Consider the following 23,380-nt stretch of genomic DNA (forward strand, 5'->3'; position numbering starts at 1 on the left):
TTCCAAACGCACCACTCAAGAGCAAGTAGTGCTCTTTGTTGGAATTAAGTTATAAAAAGCTATTTAAGAAAACATCAAATCCAGCTCATTAAAACATAGGCTGCACTTCAAAAGGCTGTATTTTATTTTTCATGTGCATTGCTTAAAAATGTCACGAGGTCTACAACACTAGATGGCTTTCACAACAGCTTCCTGTGCCAGATTCATCTTACACTCAGTGACTCCATCCTTCCCTCACTCACTGTTACTCACTTACTCACCTTCTTTTCTCTCTTCAGTCCCCTTAGCGTTTCTCTCAATCATCCCAAAAGATTGCTGTGGCTACATTTTGCTCTCTGTATCACCGCTGATGTAAACGCAGCTTGACAAAAAGAACAATGAAGTTAGATGGAAACGAAACCACACTTGAAACTATTGTGTAAAATGTGCGGGTAAAAGCCAGTTTCAGTTTCAGGTACATCCATAAATGTAGTATGTGATTTTAATGTCACAGATAGATGGGAATGCAGCAGCAGCAATGTCCAAAGATGGACAGTTTGTGACCATAGCAATGAAATGTGCGTGTGTGTGTGTGTGTGTGTGTGTGTGTGTGTGTGTGTGTGTGTGTTTGTGATTAAGGGACTGCTGAGGGCAGAGGATTTTTCCACTCTTTGCATTTGTACATTTCTGTTTGTGTGAGAATAAGAAAAGAGTTCAAGGATTCAAAGGTTTTCTTTGTCACGTACACAAAGTGAAAAGTGCAGCATAATGCTGCGAGGCGTTTTGTGTGAGCAGACTGCCGTGGAAAATAAGAAGTGGAATGAAATGTAATAAGAAATGAAATGGGATAGAAATTGTAAAATAAGAAGGTATTAATATATGTAAAAATGATATGGTTGCACATGTCACAACCGTAGACAATCCGTGCACACAAATCCCAGAGTCATGCACAACTGCAGCTGATTCAGGAGATTCTGTGTTTGCAAATTTACTAGCTATGACAGCATGTGGCTGGTATAGTTTTCACCCAGTGTGGGTGTTTGTGTGTAATGTGTGTGTGCGGCAGAGAGACAGCCACTATAGCACGACCCGCCACAGAGGTGGTTTTGAGTATTTTGGCAGGTGTTTGTGTTTGTGTTTGTGTGTCTGTTTGTCAGCATCAGTGTCACGACCAGGAAAGAGATACACTCATGAAGCTTTAAAGGTTTGTAGTTGACCCTGAACACAGATGTGGCAAGATTTGAAACTTAAAGCAACACAATGTAAGTTAGTGGTATAGGGTTGTCACGAGAACCGATACTTTGGTACCAAGTCGATGCTGGCACGCAAAAAATACGTCGGTACGTGCCTTTTTTCGGTAACGTGAGTACCACTCGTACACTTGCCCGCTCTTGCTCCAACCTTCAATTGTACTGGTTGCCATGTACGCCTATAGGGAGCGGCTAGTAGCTAAAGTTAAGCTAACGCTAACTGTTGTTGACAGCGGCAGCAGCTCCGGTGTTGACAGCAGACTGGAAACACATCTGAAGCATTTCACACTAACTCACCTGCTGACGAACCCAACAAACCCGCAGCATCACGCCTGCACCGGAAACATTACAGTACCGGCTGACCGTTAGTTAGCATTAGCATTAGCATTAGCACAATGCCATTTTCTCCACAGAGCTATCAGGATCTGGCTCCCCCTGAGCTCCACCTCACGTGACGTCAACGTACTAATGCGGTTGGCACAGAGATCATTTCATGTCGACGTTGCCAACGTAACCAGGTGTAAATATTTATATGTTTTGGACCCGTCAAAATTGATAAAACAATTATTTCTATACTGTAATTTTTTCCCCAGTAAAATTAATACATTTATTCTGCACCCTTCTAGATGTTCTGTGGATGTATGATCTATAACGTCACCCATCTTGACAGACGTCTCTCCTTCTCGCCAGCGTCATGCACATGGCCTGGAGGAGGGTTAGCTGTTAGTTTTTACGACAGTGTTTTGAATTATGCTCTCAGAAACTGTCGGTGGAGCTCCGTAGAGGAAAAAGCAACCAAAACAGAGAAAAAGCACAGTTCCCCTTTAGAGCAGTGATGACTAATGAGCTCTCATGATTGGTGATGTTACATACAGTACAGATGGGCCTAGTGCCTGGTGTGATCCACTGTTGCTGAGTTTTATGATTCTTGTATGGAGCATAAAACATAATCTTGTACTAAATATTAATGCGATGAAATAACCTCAATTTTTAATTCCATTTTCAATACGTTTTTCTCGAGCAGCTGTAGGATTTCCATCCGTCCGCTAAACAAAGAGCACTGTCATGGTGTGCGTTTCGTCCCCTTTAGTTCCTGTTTTATTTTGGAAGTTCCTGTCGTCTTCCTGTGTGCTCCTTCCTTGGTTTCTGCATGTTTAGGTCCTGTTTAATCCATGTGGTTAAAGAGCTAACCACCAGAGTTTGACTTGAGCTTGTTTTGTTAAACTATTGTTTTATCGCTTTTTCAATGTACAGTGTATCAACCTTAATGGGATATTTCAACATTTTGGAAAATTCGCCCATTGCCATAATCCCCAGAGAGTCTTAGGAGTAGGTTTGTTACCTTTAATTGTCGGTGCAAGCTGTTTTTAGATCGGTAGGGCAGAGATACGAGCTGCTCAGCTGACGCTACGGAGTCATATGGTATTTCCACGTTTCCCTCATCAAATACACAATCCAACAACTCCAAAGCGCTCTCGTGGACAAGTTGTGACCTGCACATTCACCACGCTATGAGATAATAACGGAACATTACGAGACAGAGTTGTTTTCAAGGCAAATGCGTAGCCAGAACTACATTCCAGAAACGGCTGCTGGGCAGAGTGATTTCAGAAGCAAGTAGTTCTGAGTATTTGCTTCATGTGTTGTAATGTTACATAATTGTATGTTTATTTTTTTATAGCGTGGTGAATGTGCAGGTCACAACTTGTCCATGAGAATGTTTTGGAGTTGTTGGATTGTGTATTTAGTTTGATGAGGGAAACATGAAAATACCATGCAGCTCAAGTCTCTGCCCCGCCGATCTCAAAACAGCTTGCACCGACAAGTAAAGGTAACAAACCTACTCCTAAAACTACAGTATAGGGATTATGGCAATGGGCGAATTTGCCAAAATGTTGAAATATCCCTTTAAATTAGCTGTGTTAGATGGTTTTTGGCTAATATTAGCCAACCTTAAGACCTACGTCTAATGTCCACTCTAATGTCCATTGTCTTTTCCACCCCTGTTAGACCGCCGCTGTCAGACCCTGGACCTAAAGCCGGAGTCCAGAGTGGTCAAGGGACTGGGGACCGGCTCGCCTCCCATGATACCCCTCAGCATGCAGCACCTCCAGGAGAGCATGGCCAGGGTCACGTGGCCAGGAAGAGTCTGCAGGTGGACGTGGGTAGCAGCAGGACTGGGAGGTCCCCTTCTGCGTCCCCGGACCGAGGCAGCGTCCCCACCTCCCCTTACTCCGTGCCTCAGATTGCGCCCATGCCCAGCAGCAAACTGTGCCCCGTCTGCAAAACCGCCGACCTGACGGGCAACGGGGACGACAGGGCCAACTTCAACACCTGCACACAGTGTCGCTCCATGGTGTGCAACCAGTGCGGCTTCAACCCCAACCCTCACCTCACAGAGGTAGGCAGCGCTGCTCGACCCAGAGCCGCCGGGGCGAAACCAGCGATGCGCATTTTCCATTATCAGATTTTCTTCTACTCCTCTAGTTTTATAATGATTTACTCAACAGTCAACCTTCCACATAAACCCAGTAAATACTGTCACGCATCTGAGTTACAAACACAGTCAGCATCTGCCAAGGATGCATTCACATGAAAAACAAAAGCATCTAAAACACCGCTAAAAAAAAGCTTCTGTGAAATTGACTCCATCACAAACAGATTCAGAGTGAATTCAGGCATACGTTTTCACATACTGCACAAAGGCTAAAGGGAGACGAAGCAGCGGGGTGTCTATAATCAAGCACATGATTTTGTGAATGAAATACACAACTAAATATGAATAGTTCACCAGGATATCCTTCAAAGTCCTCAGGATTCTGTCCAGGCTGACAAACTGTACTAAAAATAGAACCAGGGACCAGAGACATGTGACTCATACATGTATTTCCAGTATCTGGTGCATCATATAGATTGGTGTTAATTCTGTCAGTCTTTCAATTTTCAAGAAATCCATGTTCTTACCTCCCAGCTGTATGACAGCTCTGACTATTCATAGCATCCACAGCGGGTGTTGGCAGAGACGAGCCGCTGTGAGGAACTGACGTCAGTGTGTACCTTACTCTGCGGTGTCTTTATCAAGTATATCCACAGGAAGTCCTGGTCCACGGGCCATACAGTATATGGCCCATTTGGCCATTTGAATTTAAGTTTTCTATTACTTGGAGGTAATGGCTTTTTCATGTAATTTATTTTAGTTTGCACAAACACTCTCCAGTCAAAAAGTTTGCCCACGTCTGGTGTCTAAAAATTAGAGCTGCAACAATGAATTGCACAATTATTGATTATTAAATTAATCGTCAACTATTTTGATAATGGACTAATCGTTTTGAGTAGTTTTTTTTTTTTTTTTTTAAGTCCAAATTTTCTGATTTCAGCTTCTTAAATGTGAATATTTTTGGTTTCTTTGTTCTTTTATGACAATTAACTGAGTCTCTCTTTGGTTTGTGGACAAAACAAGACATTTGAGGACGTCATCTTGTGGTTTGGGAAACACAAACTGGCATTTTTCAACATTTTTTAACATTTTATTGACCAAACAACTAATCGATAAATCGTTTAAATATATAAAGAATATATAAAAGAGTCTCATATTAAAGTGGATGAATCTACGTTACCCACACTTGTTAATGGGTCCATTTTCAATAAATATATTGTTTTGTCTTTATAGTTATTTTGATAGTATTATTTAGTGGTCGACTCGCCCAGCATTTCCTAGTTTCCTGGTTTCCCAGACGCTGCCCGGCGGGTCATAGGAATAACGCCACCCGATTGCTAGTAGTTGGCATCGTTTATCGGAACTACAACGGTAGCTGATCGTCTTCAAACCTCCGACTTTCATTCTTGATTAATGAAAACATTCTTGGCAAATGTTTTCGCTTTCGTCCGTCTTGTGCTGGTCCAAGAATTTCACAGTGCGCGGAGGCTCATGGGAAATGTAGTGTGAAAACACTTCGCTTTCCGAAACTCCTCGTATCCCTTTAAATAATCGTCAGATTAATCGATAATGAAACTAATAGTTAGTTGCAGCCCTAGTTTAAATTCTGACAAGAGCAGGTGCGACATTACGGTTTAATTTGCCCTGCTGGAATGATTTCTCATTGACATTTGTGAGTAATGTTAGTTGAGTGGTTCCTGAATGAAAGCGGCTCCTGGGCTGCACTGCACCAGCTGAACAGGAGTCAGGATGTAAATCAGTCGCAGACCGGTCCAGAGCTGAGAACTTCCAGTTTTAGCCATTGTTCACCTTGATTGATGAAGTGTTTAATGATCCTCTGGACTCATGATCTTTCATACTCTGAGACCTGGCCATCACTCAGTTCTTTTGCTGAAGTGCCCACTAATATATCGGTCACTTCCTATTAGCTGTAATGAATCATGGGCTCTTATCTCGAGCAAGTGCTGTGTTCTTTCGCAGCTAATGTTACACAGAAAATGTACACAGCACAAAGCTATATCCATCCTTTCTGACAGGAGCTAGTGAGGAGGATGTAAGTCCTGCCCAGAGCTTCTCCTAAACAAAGCTTTTTAGAACACCACCGGACGCGGCCCAACACGTTTTCCCTTCATTCACAATTATTCACATGCATCAAAACACTCATCACTGTTAACAGGTAGCTGAGAACGCCTATTGCCTTCTTCTTAAAATAAATCACTTGTATGATTTATTTTAAGCATAGCTTAATTTGAATTAGGCTACGCTTCACTGTTACTGTGAGTCAAGTGTGGCTGTGTCATCTGTCACAAAGTTTCACATCAACTCCACTGAGTCATGTTGCAAATTGCAGCCAAGATGCAACGTCAGTTATGCTGGCCTACAGGCTATCCACGTTACTGCAGGCTTAATAAATACAAAGATATATGGGGTAAATGTTTAGTTTTTGAACTGTTGATGCGTGCGACTAAAGGGTGTGTGGAAGCCAGAGCGGACGCATGCACGAGTGCACACTTGTGTGTAGAAGACAGGAGATTCCGCCGGAAAGAGGAAGATGTGGGAGATGGAAGGACTAGAAAGAAATGTGTGGACCAAAGCGGAGACAGACAGTAAAGAATAGATCATGGCAGCGAGTGACGGAGAGCATGGCAGTACAGAGAGCAGCGGAGGTGGATGCTGTGGGTATTTTTCAGCTCAGCCTTGGTGAGCTTGTCAAACGCTGACAGGGAGAGAGGCGCGGAGGGAAAACGCTCAGCCTCCGGAGACCTGAAGATTTACCCCCTTAACCTACTTAGCATGGATCGGGCCTCTGCCTCGCTACAGCATATCTAACTCAGCCTTATCACTCACCTTCCAAATTGTTGATGGGCACATTGTTGCCGATCAAGGTGATAATAAGGCTGAAGACAAGCGGAATTACGATTACATCGAGGGAGAGAACAGAGTGGGAGGGAAAGATAGATAGCCATGGCAAGGAGGCAAAAAGAGGAAGAGACAATGTTGTGTTGAGTTCAAGTTCAAAACAAGAACTGGTATTTCATGGAGACATAAAGCCTGGGAATATTTTTGACCTTTTAGAATAAAGTGGAGGCAGACTTCATGGATTTTAGGATTATAAAAGTTGTTTTCATTTGTACATCTGGTGTTTCGACAGGAAAAAAAAAATCACCTGTGGCGTTTTCTCATAAAAACAGTGTCTTTGGTTTATTGTGGCTCTGGGATTAGTCTCTTATTGGGTTCACGTCCCGCTTTGTGTAAGAGATATGTCTCTGTTTACAAATAGTTCACAGACACTGATTGATCCGTCCCAGATTACAGGGATAATATGAGAAAAACCTGTTATTGAAGAGGATTTCCCCTCACATTCCAGAAAGATGGCGGCGCTGATTAAAGTGTTGGTAACCGGGGGCGATTCCATATCTTTTAAATTATGCTTATTCACCAAGTCCCAAATGGCTTCTCCAACCCAGAATTAAAAGTATAAATTAGATCTTTTTTCCCCCCCTTTAATATTCAGCAAGAAATCTTATCAGTCCATTTTCTCATAATGATAATCCCTGTTCATGTAGGATTGTTTGAGGGATGATAATCATTCATGTTACTGCATTATATAATAATACAAGTCAGAACTGTGTTAAACAACCCAGTGATGTAAACACACTTTACACAGCCAGCAACAAATGGGTGTTATATGCCACAGTCTGTTACAGAGCTGCCAGTCAGGCTGAGGAGATGAGATTTATTGAAAGATTTAAACAGAGAATTGAGATGTGCTAGTTAAATCATACGTCTGGGTTCGTACATGAAGGTAACACCAAGTCAGGGGGAAAAAATCCTCAGCGTTTAAAAGAAATAATGTGGGAGGTGTTAAGATTAAGATTGTGCTGAAAGAGGGAGGAGAGAGCCAGACGGAGTCAGAGAGAAGCGAGACAGTCAAAGAGCGACTCTGAGGCAGAGAATGAAACAACAAAGAGCAGGGGCTCGGAGAGAGATAGTGAAAATACCACAGCCCCCCCCCCCCCCCCCCCCCCCCCCCCCCCCCCTCCGGTGACAATGTTTCTCCCACCATCATACAGGGGAACATCTGCTTTATAATTGGTTCACTTTCTATTTATAGATCCTACCCTCCTTCTGTCTGCAGTGATGGCCTGGTCCTGAGAAGCCACAGCTGAGAGAGAGAGAGGGAGAGGGAGGGAGAGAGGGAGAGAGAGAGAGAAGGAGGGGGAGACAGAACGGGAGAGAAAAGCATCATCATAAATTAACCATAACGCTCAGTGTTCATACCAACGCTGTGCAACATTGCGCTGATTCTGCACCTCAGTGAACAAACACAAAATAGAAACAAATCAAAAAGATAATTTTGGGGCCACTTTAAAAAACAAAATGTTCAATTTCTTCATGCAGTTTGGTTTGTTTCTCCGTGGTGAAGACTCTGCCTTTGATGTAGCCATGAAATAATGATGAAATGACTTTTTGTTTTAAAGATTTGTATGTAGAGTTTCTTGAAGGAGCTTCTTTTTTCCTTTGAACCAACAATCCCACAAGCTGAGGTACAGTTTTAGTGAGAACTCCCACACCAGTGCTCTCTGTGTTTCCTCCTCCTCGTCCAGAATACATCAAGTAGGTGGCCACATAGCTGACAGTTGCACAAAACAGATTTAGAAACCAAACCAAAAAAACTGTGATATCTATTTTGCCAATGATATTTTACCTTTTGAAAATCCCAACAAAGATTCAATGAATTAGTGTTTAATTAATATGGATGTTGTATTAATGCATGTCCTGATGTTTTAGCTGCACTATTCAGTGGTTTTATATTAGAAATGGATTACATGACTGTGAGTGACAGTGATACCACAGAAATGATCACTAGTCTCTACAGCTCCTTTCAGCTTTACAGAGGATATTCAGCATCATTTAGCAGCTTGAATGTTTTGGTCATCCTTCCTCTTTTTCTTTTTTTTTTTTTAACAATTATTATTTTAACAGTGTAACGGGGCATGGTATAACAGGATGATAGAGTCACAGCAGATTTTTAATGAATGACCATTAATGAAAATGAAAAAAGTAAATAGATGCAGAAAATAATTGTAGGCAAGATTACTACAAACAAATGAACATAAAAAAAGAGGCAGGAAAAGAGCAACAAATATAATGAGGTAAAAGCAAAGATGGTTTATAAACAAGACGCCCCACTATGAGTCAGTTTCCTGTATCTGTGTCACGTGGGTGTTGCCGCTACCCCGCCCCGTTAGGAGACCAGCAGCAGGTGTGGAGTCTATTGACTTCAATGGGAGAAGTGAACGTGAGCATCAGATTATGTTCGATTCTTTTGCTCCATAGTCACTGAAGTAAATATTGGATTCATTTTTAATCTTTTGCACATTCTGACACTAAAATGGACAAATTTCAGACGGAAGAATCAGGAGAAAAGGAACTGTCTCTGTCTCAACAACACACTCTCGCCAGATCTGGCACAGATCTCCTTGGTAACGCCAACTAACGTTCGCGAACACCTGTGTTTACTAATTTTTGTGATGCTAAATTGTTAGCTGTGTACATATATAATGTCATCATAAAAAATATAATTAGCTTACTTTCCCCTACAGACAACTTATCCACCCACACATTTACAACACAAGGTGAGGATACAGCCGACCACGCCCACTAAGGAGACAGGAAGTGTAGCTATATCTTTTCATGTCTTTGGCTTGTAATAAACAGTCTTATCATAGTTGAATATCTTGCCCCAAAGTTAGCGACTAGTTGATGAACATAGTTTAGCATTTGTGGTTCTCAAACTTCTTTACATCAAGGACCCCTAAATTGACACAAATTAGACCATGGACCCCCATTGGACAAAATTTTGAAGCAAACACCAGAAATACACAAATGTTTGAGACTGAAGAACATTACTTTTTTAGTCAATTTACGTTCAAATGAAGGCCAGTGGCGTGATTTTTTGGAAATATTGTAGAGAAATTTCTGGAAAAAATTGTAAGATTTAAAAAAAATAAAAATAAAAAAAAGTTACAAATTCTCTAGAAAAAAAGCAGTAAAATTTCTCAAAAACAATTCTTAAAAAAAAGTGAAAAAAGTAAAAAAAATTCTAGAAAAATAGGTACAATTTTAAGAAACAGTTGGGGACCCCCTTGAACCCTCTCAAGGACCCTGGGGGTCCCCGGACCCCACTTTGAGAACCATCAGTTTATATAGAGAGAGAGAAAACCGAGCTTCAAGGAAAAATGAATTCTGACCTCAACGTTTGCCAGGTGGCCAGCAACACGACCTTAATGAATATTTATAGTATTGCACATTGAGTTGCTAATAGCCAACAATTTGCTGTCACATTCACCAGAACAACTTTATAAGGTGATAATATGTTAATGTTGTGTTTGCAGCTTCCCCCACTGCCCCCAAGTGTTCAAAAAAAAAAGAAAAGGTTGTTCAGGTTGTTCTATGTGGGTAAATTTAGAACCTTAGTGTAGTCCAGAAATAGTATATTTGGTCTAAAAGGGTTTTTTAGCTGTGACTAGTAGATGAGTCACGTCAGTGGTCAGTCAGTTGAATAACGCTCCAGTTCTTTGCTGCAGAAACAGCACATGTGCAGCTGTGAGGTTAGGTTACCACACAGAGTCAGAGGTAGCTGCGTGTTTCTCAAACAGAGGGGGTGGAGGGTGGGGGGTGGGGGGTGATGTTGCCCAGGTTCTAATCCCAAAGCCAAAAATTGATTTTTACAAGCTGCTACAATAACACAATCTGACAGAACAGGCTTTCCATGGTGTTTAGGTAAACATTCTGTGACTTGAAGGCAGGTTTGTAGGGTTCATGAACTCTTTAGAACTGAGACCGCCCGACCACACTTCGGTTCCAAAATGATCCATGTTCCGATTTCTTCGTATCCGAAGCACAAATGATAGTTCGATGAAAAACAAATAAAACTTAAACTAAAATGATGCGGTCATATTAGTGAAGGATAAGTCCATTATACCTCAAGGGAGCCGGAGCCTACTCCCTAATCCTCCCAAATTAATTCAAATATTTAGCATCAGACATCTCTAATCCCCCTCTAACTTTGCATTATGTGGCACAAGAGATTCAGAGGCATTCAGATCTAAAGTGGAAGACAATGCGGTTATTTTATGGATCTGTCACTAATAGTTGAAGGATTTTCATGTGCTGAAGTAACAAAAGATGGCATATCTGTCACGAGTGATCTGAGGAAGATTTAAAGCAGAGAATGAGGATGTGACTACTCTCACACAAAGAGTTTTTATGTTTCATATTTGGAAATACTATTCTAGTTCAGGCCCCCCAAGTCCTTTTGTTTGTGATGCTTTCTTTTCTTATGCTTTTTTGATCTTGAATGATTATTGCTCTGAAGTGGCTTGGTTACCTTTCTGAGGTCAAACATCTGTCTGTCTATCTGTCTGTCCGTCTGTCCAGTGCGTGCCTGAAGATGATGAATGTCTGAAGGAAGGGAGGAAAATGAATGAATTAAAAAAAAACACATTCTGCACAGAAACATAACCATTTTGCTTATGAGACTGAGCTGCTAATTATCAAAGATTTTGCAGAGAGCAATGAGCTGTTTAATTATTTGTTAGGACAAATAAGAATTTCACTCTTGGCTTCCCATCAACAGCAACATTTGGTGAGTTTGTGACTGAGGCTGTACCATTTCAGGAAAAAAAAAGAGAATGCCCTCTGGCACAGCATGTACGGTTTATATCACTGTGATATACTGCAGCTATGATGTAAATATATTTGAATCAAGAGAGACTCATTTATGTTAAACTAATACACTTTTATTGCCATGTAGAAAACAAGAGAGGAAATGTAATTAGACCACACCATGATGTCATCATGTGAAAATGAGGCTGTGGCTGTGAGAAGTCACTGGTGGTGGTCGTGGAGATACGAAGAGCAGTAGTGGATGTGAATGTGGATGTGATAAGGAAGGATGACGGGCTTGGCCTGATTGGATATGAGGACCAGAGGTGGTAGAAGTGGAGAAGGCTCACAGCAGAGCAAACACACCCAAAACAGCTGACAGCAGGGGAGAGGAGAACAATTTATGAAGTGTGACACAGACAGATGAGAATAGTGAATGTACTGTAAGCAGGGCAAAGATACTAGTCCTGACTGAACTCATATCAATACCTGAGCAGTCTGACTTCATAGGCAACATCCAACCATTTAAAATGGAAAAGTATGTGAATCTATATGAAATATGACAGTGTTTGGATGCCAGTGTTGATGAGGCCGTGTTCACAAACTGGGACTTTAAGTGGACAAACGTTATGAACTGGGTCAGGAATCCAACTGAGACACTACATGCTGAATTTTGCATATACCAAAATATTTTCGCAATGAGAACTGCCAGCAACTAAATCTGGGACACCAGTGTAATTATTACTCCATAACTCACTGCATTTAAAGTCCCAGCTCACTATAGTCATTTTGGATCGGATCTCCAGCACGGACTCATTACATTTCGTCAGCCCGTGTCCACGTGAACGTCTGCAGTCCATTTCTCTAGGCCGGCTTCTGTAATACAGTAGGACAGAAGAGACACATTAAAAGCTCTCACTCTGCCACTTTTGACAGTTGTTTTGTCTGGGAACTTTAATTAGTTTAATTATCAACCTGACTGCAGTGTGTGTCAGCAGTGTATAGTACGGCTCCAGATCCCTGTGAGATAATGAGGTGATTTGTTTGTCTTCTTCCTCTCGGTGCTTCACATTGACAATGAGCTATTGCACGTTTCTGTACAAAGTCAATAGGCTAAATCTATACTGCTCTTTTTTTTTTTTTTTGCTTTTAACCCAGATTGTGCTTATTATTAGGTTTTGTGTTTTTCTTTTAAATCTACCAACATTTAGGACTGGTTTTCTTTACTTTTCTTTACATTGAGAATTTTTTGTCAAGTCATTGTACATTTTTCACATCAGATCACTTCATTTACACTTTGCCTTTGCTGTAGTTCTTCTGCAGGACCGAAACAGCTGTACAATCTAATCTTATCAAAAATACCTGTGTATACGTACATATTTTTGTGGTGTCTATATGTAACAGAGGTCCGCGGGTATAGCCACAGTCACGAGGTACCAGTAAGGAAAGCCGACAGTGTGTGGCGGTTAGCGGTACTGAAATTTATCTCACTCACCCATAAAAGACGTGCTACTCCACTTGCCAAGTGGTCATTGACCTCTCGGCGAAACGGTTAGCATCGTCGCCCGTGGTGTGGGAAACTCGAGTTCGAAACCTGCTCTGGGCAGACCAGAACAACATCGGTCACATATGATTATTATTATGCTGCATTCTATTATTCAGTAATAGCTAGTACCTTTACAGTAATTCACTCTAGTACAACAACAGCTGAGCACAGTCAACATCTCTGAGGCTCGGCCGCAACGAAAAATGAATATCAAAAGCTTTACATGTTTTGCAGGGATGAGGGATGGCAGCCCATTATACTGCTGTGGTGCTCATTATATTACGCCCATCTCCTGTACTGTATATCCAAATTTAATATTATGCACTACCACTCTGAGCTACTTTCCAGCCTCCTTTGTAACACCATGGCTCCCCTGCTGCGCCTGACGCTGCACCAGCACCTGCTAACAGACACACACACAGGAATTTGACAGCGATTTTGCCCCCAAATTAATTTCTACTAGTTTGATGAAGCTCACTCCCTTGTTGAACAGAGCTGAACGGAGGCAGAGAGAGAGAGAGAGTGACTGATGAGGGGAGGAAGAGATGTTTGGAGGAATTTTTGGGTGTTTTATTGGCCCAGTTTGCAAGGAATTGATAAACGGTTGCATCCTAAGCATCCTGATCCCCAAACTGCAGTGCTCAGCTGCTGTACGTACTGCATGGCGATACCGCATTGTGATCTCCGAGGCAGAGCTTCTGTCTCTGTCTGCATTCTCGTTCTGGCCTAAGTTGGACTCTCGTCTCGGAGCGTTTACTCCTCCTTACCCAGCGTTCCCGGGGAAAGATGGACAGCGTGATGTCTCACACCTGTCAACAAAGGCGAACCGGAGAAGAAAAAGTGGGACACTGCGCACCTGTGTGATGTATGCAGTGCAGTGTTACATCATCTCACGTGTGTGTATGTGTGTGTGTGTGTTTTTCCTCCTCCCTTCTTAGCTGTCATTGTTTTCCTTCACTTGTTGAATGTATAATTGAGAGGACCGTTCTGTGGCCACAGGGTTGTTGTTTAGGTCAGTCCGAAACATTACTTCATTTAAAGACATAATATATTATTAACTACAAACAGAGGTTTTGCCCCTCTACTACATACACTCAAGTACTATACCTTTAGAAATACTGGTACCATTAATGTTACTGTAGAGAGCTACTCCACCACATTTTGGAGATGAATATTGTATTCTCTGCTTTCTTCTGTTTATCTAACAGCTTTAGTGACTAGTTACTATAAATAAAATATCAGTAGCTTTTGAAGTATAATCAACTAATAACTTGGACGGTACATATAGTGGTAACAGATAAGGACCCAGATGGTGATGCATCTTGTAGCTCAGTATTTATACACTGTGGTATTGCTATTTTTTAACTTTAGATCTGAGCATAGTCACTGGGTCTTTCATTGTGGGCTAGTACAGTGAGTGCTACATCTGAGTTATTAATGTTTTCTGATGCTGTTATATGAGTTATATATTTGGAAGCACCCATAGTTTCACTTATAATCAGTTTAAAAAAAGTTAAACATGACAGATGATGTGACAGTACAAACAAGCTGGCTTACGGCCACTTGTCCAGTACCAGTATAAGCCAGTGAGGCAGTGAGCCGGTATGGAGAACACCACGAGTCTGAAACTTAATCAGTTGAATTAAATTCTCTCATTTATTACCCATATTGTTTATCCTTTTAGGGTGGTGGCCGGACACAGAACCATTCACGCTTACATGTACACCTACAGGCAGTTTTTTTAGTTGCCAGTTTAGCTAAGCTGCATGTCTTTTAGGGCTGCCCCTGACCAGTAGTCGTCATTTATGGTGATTAGTGCCACTGGCTTTCTTTTTCCTTTTTTTTTTTCAGCGGTCGGGTTGTGAATTAATGCTCTTGAGTCCGGCCGTGTTGGGTCCGAGATTCAACAAGCCGGTCTGGTTTTACAGTTATTACCGGTAGTATGCCTGTTTATCACCAATAAACACAGTAGTGCTTTGGGACGGGGCCCCCGCTAATTGTTGAAAACAGTGCTGATACGTACCTTTACGTCAGAGTCTCCAAACCAGAAACGTCTGTAACAGCATTTCAGTCAGACAACTCTGAAATGAGAAATCATTTATTGAGTATAAGCATGCAAGCTGAAGTACAGCATAGTTAGCATATTCTTGAGCATGGTTGCAGCAGGATTGATTGTAAGCATTGCAAGCTGAAGCACAGCATAGGTATCCTTGAGCATGGCTGCAGCAGGTTTGGCGTCAGGCTCTGTCTCAGTTATTCGTTCCCTGAATGATCTGGTTTGCCAGACATGACAGGGAATGAAGCAGACCCCCCCGGGGATCATAGAGACATAGCCCACAGGTGGATGCTAGGGAGGAGGTGGGTTTGCAAAACCTCATGGGCGGCAGCAACAGCAGCAGCAGCGAGATGTATACAAAAGCAGCAGCAAGGCAGCAGAGCAGGAAATAGCAGCGGCAGCAGCATAGCCAGGGGTGAGCAGGTAAACTGGGGGGTTTAAATAGCCCGCCCTATTTGGAGGAGGAGGGCATGTGACTGATCAGCTGATCAGGATTGTCAGAGTATTAGAGTGTTTACGGTACTCTGCTTTACGGCTGTCGTAACGTAGCTGTTGATGTTTACTCTAGTGGGTGTTACGGCAGTGGGAGGGGCTTTTACGTGAGTCTTCACCTGTATGCTGTGTACATGAACCCGAGAGCTCCTGGATAAAGTCAGAAGTAACAACTTACCTGTGTCTGGACATTCCGTGTTTTATTACAAGGATGGGCGCAGCTTGAGTTGTCTGCCTGAACTGGCTCCGCAGGCTTCGCATCATGATCGGTAAAAGTCGCTTTTGAAAAAAAAGAGAGAGACCTGCCGTGCCTTGTAAAAAAAACCCCGCAAAAAACACAAAACTGACAGCGAGTGAGTGTCACGACTTCCTGTATCTGGCCCTTCAAATTAAAGGCTATAGCCTTTCATATAGCCTACAATTCAGTCATATTGATTTTGACTTAATTTTGACAAGACACGGCTCCAAATTAGGGCGGATGAAAAGAGCTGTGATGTTTGATCCTTGGGGTATTTTGACCGAAGCATGTCACAGACATGTCTTTAAGACACCTGGGGACCATTTTAATAAAAAAAAAAGGCATAATATGTCTCCTTTAATGGTATTATTTACACACTAATACGTGTCAAAAATGCATTGAATTGTTTTGGCTGCTCAGTACATTTTAGTTGAACAGTCTTGCTTAATGAACTAATTCAGCAGCTGAGAAAACAGCATCATCACAGGGCTCATTTAATAGCTGTTCTGAAACATTCAGCTGTGTAGCATGATCTTCATTAGCAGATGGGATTATTTGTTTATTGGTCATACAGCTGTGGGCATCCAGGATTCTGTTTCTTTTTCAGCCCTTTAGTTTTTTTTTTTTTTTTTTTTTTTTTGCTTTCAAGTCAGTACAGACAAGAAATAATCCAGTTCTTATCCAAATCAGCATAAATTCAAAATGTAAACATGTATGTGAGTGTTGCGGAAGATGCTTTGCTCTCATTGTTTGATCCATATCCAAGTCTCAGTGGGTCCCTGCTTCTAAAACGATCTATTTCTGGCAGCAGGGCGTTCTTAGTGAAACCACAGCGCTCAGGCGTTCTGTTGGCAAACGCTGAGTTCTCGCAGAACTGTGGGATCCGGTCCCAGATCATGACCTCTGACGTGTATCATACCACTGTACACAAACACACACACACACACATGCATCTAGCAAGCTAAAAGAGGATTTAGATCCATGTATGAAAGACTGGCTGGATGAGAGCCATCAAAATCGTATTGATGAGATGAGCAGTAGAGATGGAGGAGATGTAAGAGATGCAGATAAAAAGGAGAAAGAAAGACGAGCGAGGGAGAGAACAAGATGGAGGGTCGCAACCGAGAACTGATGGAGAAGCAGGGCATGAGACAGCGAGCGTGCAGTGCGTTTGTTTTCTGCTGATACAGATCAGATTTCATAAAGATCCACATGATTGCCTCATAACAAGGGGGGACGCAGGGAGGAATGAGATGGAGAGATGAGGCGGAGGCAAGCAGACACAATGAAATTGATAAATAGTTGCTTGCCCTCCCTGTAGCTGCTTTCTTTGTTTTTCTGTCTCCAATTTTATTTTTCAATGGAAGGTTTAATATGATTATCCTAATTAATTTAGAAAGAAAAAAAAAATCAAGGACAGTAACAGTGACGGAAAAAGAAGCTTCTGAATATCTGATTTGCAGAATGGTGTCAGCTTATTCCAGTCAGTGTTACTCTGACAGTCCCCATGGTTCACCTCTACTCTCAGCCCTTCACTTTCCCCTGATTGACAGTAAAAACCATGAACTCATCACTCCTTATACTGAGGATTGGCAGGGGACCAGGCAGCAGGCTAAGATGCTGCTGAGCCTGTGACTTACAACGTTCACAGTGACTTACTGAATGACTGACCGACTGACTTAGAGACACACTGAGATAGGACGTGAGGCAGCTGGAGTTGTTGCTTGACATTTTAAAGCAGCAAATAGTTATATCAAGTCATATCTTTATTATGTTGTTTTACCATGGCAGTAAAAAAAAAAGCAGTGTTTCACAGTCCAGTTTCAACCTTCACACTTCTGGTGCTGGGTGTGGCCTGTCAGGCCTGGAAACAGAATGAGACTTTCAGTGAGTATTAAAGGTCCAGTGTGTAAAATGGAGGGAAAACCATGATATCTAGCGTTCAGGCGGCGCAAGATGGCGACACTCTCTAAAGCAAGACCCTTGCTATATGTATATACCGGTATATAAAAGAAGAATTATAAGACAACGAAAACCACACATGGTGTAGTACATTATACAAAGTTTGTGGTTTTAACGCCACGTGACAAAATGTGGAAAAGTTCAAGGGGTATGAAGACTTTTGCAAGGCACTGAGAAGACCAACGCTGCTGCCCAATGAGCCTGTGGTGCATCTTCTACTATAATAACCAGAACTTGCCCAGTTTTTGACCAATTTTCATGTTCAAATGCAGTTATGATACCGCATACTTAAAATCATGATGCCACCACACCACAGAGATGTTATCAGACACACCAGAATTGGGAAGGTGTAAGCCCTCTGAATCTCTACCCATGTTTCAGTTTTCCTGAGCACTTCATATACCAAATACTTATGAATGAATAATAAAGTGCAATAAAATGACTATTCATTCTTTTTTTATCAAGTTACAGCAAAATTGCATGTTCACAGCAAGGCTTTGTTGTTAAACTAAAAGCAGCTCTGCAATGAGTCAGTGCCTGGTGACTCATAATAATACTGTATGTAGCCATACTGTGAAGGGACAGCCAGCCCGCTAGCTTGTCCGAGAGGCATTTAACACATAACATATGGAACCATGCTCCAGGCAGTCAATAACATTATGCAATTAAAATCGAATAAAGCAGTGCAGGTTATTACATGCGTACAGATCAGCATGCTGATAGTGTCACATTTACTCACAGCCAAGGCTCTGGGCTTGGTTCCTGGGTCTCAGGCCTTTCCGCACGACCTCACTGTGCCTGGTCTAGACGCTGGATGTATGGATGGATGTCACAAAAGTCTGACAGAATTTGTAAGCAATGGTTTGAGCAATTCCAATGAACTTTAAAATAAAGGCCTTACATATAAGTCTTGTTTGTGAACTTGAGTGTGAATCACTCTCCCTTGGCCATCGGCCTTCCCATGATCCTCCTTCATTTCTCTCAGCTGTCTGAAACCTTTCTGAATCCTCCTTTACAGGCTGAAAGTCAGTGTTGACCACAGGTAGAGGGAAAAAAAAGAAGCTGGTGGCCAAGGCCTCTCACCCTGCTCTTTGTCCTCCAGACCTCCAACCCATCCACAACCCTCACACACCCTTTCTCCGGCGGTATTTATAATGCATTAAGGCATTATGTAATGACCACGAGTCCAAGACCGCTACAATAGAGTGGCAGCTGTCGAGGCACCAGGATGCCAATTACCACATATGGCCATGTGCCATCACCATGGCCTCTTTCTGACTTTCACCTTCTTATGTCTATATGGCTCAGAAAATGAGCAAGAAAGAAGAGAGGAAGAGCAGAGACATAAAGGAGAAGACAACAGTGGGAGAAAGGAGAGGAGAATGGTGGGAGGATTTTAATGAGGATCGGAACACGTGTAATGAGAGAGAAGTAATAGATGGTAAAGAGAGGAGATACACAGAAGACATGAGGGGAGATTACAAAACCATTGGCAGCTATGATTTATTGAACGAGTCCAGAGTTCACCACATCTGTCACTTTTATTTCCCACACATTTGTTTCTGGGTAAATGATGTTTACCAATAAATACCCACGCAGAGGCACAGGGATGTTTAAATCCTGCCTCAATGAGATATTTTACATCCTTCACTGTTATTCTTTCATTCAATCATTCCAAACCTAATTTTTCCCTTTCAGATCTGGCTGGAGGCTATCCCAGCATGCATTGGAGGAAGGGAGGGAAGATAGCCAGTCTGTCACACAAACAGACCAATACACTGATTTCCACATGAGCATTAAGTGGGGGATCCAGTCTAAACCCAGGAGATAGATCTGTGTTTTACCTCATCTTGGTTAGAGTAATTTGGTTGTTTGTTTTTTTAATATACATTTTAAAATTTGGGTTTTTTATGCCTTTATTGGGTAGTTGGATAGTTGAGAGAGACTGACATGCAGTAAAGGGCCGCCCGATGTGGGATTCAAACCGGGGCCGACTACAGTGAGGACTGTAGCCTTTACATGTGGGGCACCTGCTCAACCTACTGCGCCACTCAGCGCCCCAGTATTTTAGAATGTTTGATCATCTAAGGTGGTCTGTCTGTAAGCAGTAACAGGAGTAACAGCGTTACTAACAGCGCTACTTTTTTCAGTAACGACTCTGAATAAAATGCACCGTTACTCGATTCAAGAAGTTCCGTCACAAAACAATACACCCGTTAAAGTGTACGTTATTTAGCCTACACATTTTTCAACTCCATCAACTAATCTGAAAAAATCTGTTTATCCGGAACTAACCAACTCACTCAGTATTCCTCTGCTCAGGCAGGCTCCACGACGAGTTGGTTAGTTTCGGATAAACAGGAAGTTACTGTAGGGTTATGGTTAGGGGGTTAGGGGGCGAGTCCAAGTAATTTGACATATTTGAGCATTTTATTAAAAAGAAGTAATGCAATAGTTACTTTTCCTGGTAATTAGTTACTTTTATAATGTAGTAACTCAGTTACTTTTGGGGGGAAAGTCACTAGGAATATAACTAATTACTTTTTTGAAGTGCCCAACACTGTAAGTGAAATCAATCCAATAAGGAAGGCACTTCTGTAAAAGGAATAGACTTATTCCTTCATCAGGAGACTGATAGCACTCTGGTGTCTGGACAGTAAATATGGAAATAGGAAACAACATGCTTATCTCTGTCCAAAAGCTCCCTAAACCTTAGCATGAAAGCAAAACAAATAAGCTTATCTGCCAATATTTTGAACTCTTCCTTTAAATCCTGTTCTCTAATTCTCTTGTCTAGCCTGAATGGTGGAGATTACCGCAGCATATGGTCATTGTTTTGTGTTTTCTATCTTTCTCCTTCCTAGGTGCAGGAGTGGCTGTGTCTGAACTGTCAGATGCAGAGGGCGCTGGGGATGGACATGGACACGCCACGCTCCAAGAGTCAGCAACAGATACACTCTCCCTCTACTCCAGCCAAACCAGAACTCAAACTTGATGCTCCGAGTCAGCCTGCACCCCCGACACAGCCCCCTCCTCAGACGCATCCTCAGCCAGCAGCTGGCCCTCCCAAACAGACTGGTCCAGCTGGCCCAGGTCACCCGCAAGTCAGGCTCCCTCCGGGGGCCGTCCCTCTGCCCGGCATCGCCAAGGCCCCGTCACAGCCCGATCTATCCCGCAGCTCTCCCGCCCACCAACCGCAGCACCCCCGCCAGGACCAAACTCGCAGCGCGGGGAGCTCCCCCTCGCGACAGCCCCCGCCTCCAGAGCAGACGTTTGGGAAGTTGTTTGGCTTTGGCGCTTCTCTCCTTAACCAAGCCAGCACTCTCATATCTGAGACTACTCAACCCCAACAGCAGCCCCCGAAACCCGCCCCTAAACCAGGAGGACCTCCAGGTCCTGGACCTGGGGCAGGTAAACCCTCAGGACCTCCGCCCGGACAGCAAGGGCCTCGAGCCCCTGTTCAGCAGCAGCAGCAGCAGCAGCAGCAGCAGCAGCAGCAGCAGCAGCAGCAGCAGCAGCAGCAGCAGCACCACCCTCCTCCAGAACCCTCTAAGCCCAAAGCTTGTTGCCCTCTCTGTAAGACAAGCCTCAACATCGGCAACACAGAAGAACAACCCAACTACAACACCTGCACACAGTGCCACTCCCAAGTGTGCAACATGTGTGGATTCAATCCCACTCCACACCTAGTCGAGGTAAGGCTTCCATTCCATCTGTCTGGCTCTATCAGCTGCGTGGAACAAAGTGTCATCTGGTCCCGCAATAGCCGGCCGGCTAACCATGGCTCTGCTAAATGAAATGATTTATTGATGTGTTTTTGTGAGAAATGCTGTGTCACCGTGCAGTTCAGTCGGTTTGGTGATTATCCATTTGTGGCTGTCTGGTCTCTGTCTGTCAGAGAATTCCTCTGTGCATGATTCGAGAGCTGGGCTTCAGGTGTTTGCTCTTGTCTCTGAGGTTCTTCAGGATCCTCTCATTGAACGGCTATGTTGGATATGTACATAGTTTATCAGTGTGATTCCAAACACATTTTTATCAAAATTAAAGGGATATTTTAAACATTTTGGCAAATTCACCTATTGCCATAATCCATATAGTTTTAGCAGTAGGTTCATTACCTTTAATTGTCAGACGCAACTTGCACAGTATTTCCACGTTTCCTTCATCAAACTAAATACACAATCCAACAATTCCAAAAACATTGGTATTCGAATATATCCGAACGAATTAGGGGTCATTCGATATTCGTTCGAACCTCATTTTTCTAAAAAGTGACAGCCCTATACTAGAATGTCATGTTTGGGTGGGCGACAACAAAAATATTGGGGGTGAAGGGAGACGAGAAAAGAATAAACAAAAATCAAAGAGTTTTAATTGGATTGCTACAATCAGCTGTTGCAATACTCGAAAACAACTCGACTAACGTTCCATTATTATCTCATAGCGTGGTGAATGTGCAGGTCACAACTTGTCAATGAGGGCGTTTTGGAGTTGTTGGATTGTGTATTGGATGAGTTTGATGAGGAAAAGGGGAAAATACCGCACACCGTGCAGAGCTCACATCTCTGCCCCGCTGATCTAAAAACAGCTTGCACCGACAAATAAAGGTAATGAATCTACTCCTAAGACTATAGAAATTATGACAATAGGCGAATTTGCCAAAATGTTGAACCATCCCTTTAATATGTAATATGAGGGAGCGTTCAGAAAAACATGATAACTGAATTAGTTGGCAGCAGGTGTCTGTATGCAGCTGGTACACACACAGCTTTCTGTAAGCCCGTGAGCTTCTTCTCTTTCCTCTTGTCTTTCTCTCTTTATGTGTTCCTCATTCAGGACCGGCTCTGTTCTGCTCTGTCAGGGCCTTTCATGTAGTTAGCACAGTGAAGTCCAGGCCGTGACTCACCTCATCAGTGTGCGCTCTACCCTGAAGCTGCACAGAAATATATGACCAATCTACGGGAAATGGAGCCTGATCAAGATCAATTTAATAGATAATTTGAGTATTGATTAGTCACATCCTGGGGTCAGCTGAGGGTATATTCCTCCCTTAAGTGCTTCCTTGTCCCTCTGTCATGGTGGGAATCCAGTTGGTAAGAACACAGACTTGCTAGTGGCTTCCAGAGCCAGGCAATAACAGAGTTTAATTATGCAAATCAAGTCCAATTGAATGATAGCAGTAATAACAGGCTTTCTGCAGAGCGCTGGCTTTTTATGGGCGAGCCTTGTCTTCCCAGGCATCTGCTTGTCACAGGCACTAGCACAGGCCATTCATAGATTGCTATGGAAACAGAGAGATAATATGTTTGTCAGGCGTCCCTTTCATGCTTGGCTGCTGAGATGCTGAGGGTCTACAAAAAACTTTGAGACTGCCCGTGCTCTGTTTTCACGAGAGTCTCCGTTATTAAGCGCATTGTGTTTCTGCTCCACTGCCCCCCCCCCCCCCCCCACCCCCCATCTGCAACTCAAACCACCATAAGGTGCATTCTTTCCAAACCCGTGAACAGTTTTTGTTGTCGTTCCATGCGAGCTGGCAGGTGGGGCTGCTTCAGATTGGGTGAGAACCATTTGGGCATGGTGTGAAGCTTTGTACTTTGAATCTAGGTTTCTCGGCTTGATTCCCGCAGCCTGCCTGGCACACTCATCTTCCTCATGCTCTTCTAATCTCTCAGAACTTTTTCTCTTTCTCTGCATCCGCCTCTTCTTTGTCCCGTCCTGCCTGTTGCGGGCAGAGTTATGGGCATCTGTC

The 23,380-nt window shown here is 42.8% G+C and overlaps 1 protein-coding gene across 1 annotated transcript in view; it reads left to right on the forward strand.

Moving 5' to 3' along the window:
- Positions 1-23,380, forward strand: part of bsnb (bassoon (presynaptic cytomatrix protein) b) — a gene marked incomplete at both ends in the record, with an annotated part of 82,619 nt that overhangs the window by 9,266 nt on the left and 49,973 nt on the right. The window contains 2 exons of the mRNA XM_083972240.1: positions 3,240-3,630; positions 20,496-21,326. Coding sequence (XP_083828366.1) covers positions 3,240-3,630; positions 20,496-21,326 — 1,222 coding nt within the window. The remainder of the gene's footprint in view (positions 1-3,239; positions 3,631-20,495; positions 21,327-23,380) is intronic.

This window comes from Trachurus trachurus (genome assembly GCF_905171665.1).
Source record: "Trachurus trachurus genome assembly, chromosome: 5".
NCBI classification, from domain to species: domain Eukaryota; kingdom Metazoa; phylum Chordata; class Actinopteri; order Carangiformes; family Carangidae; genus Trachurus; species Trachurus trachurus.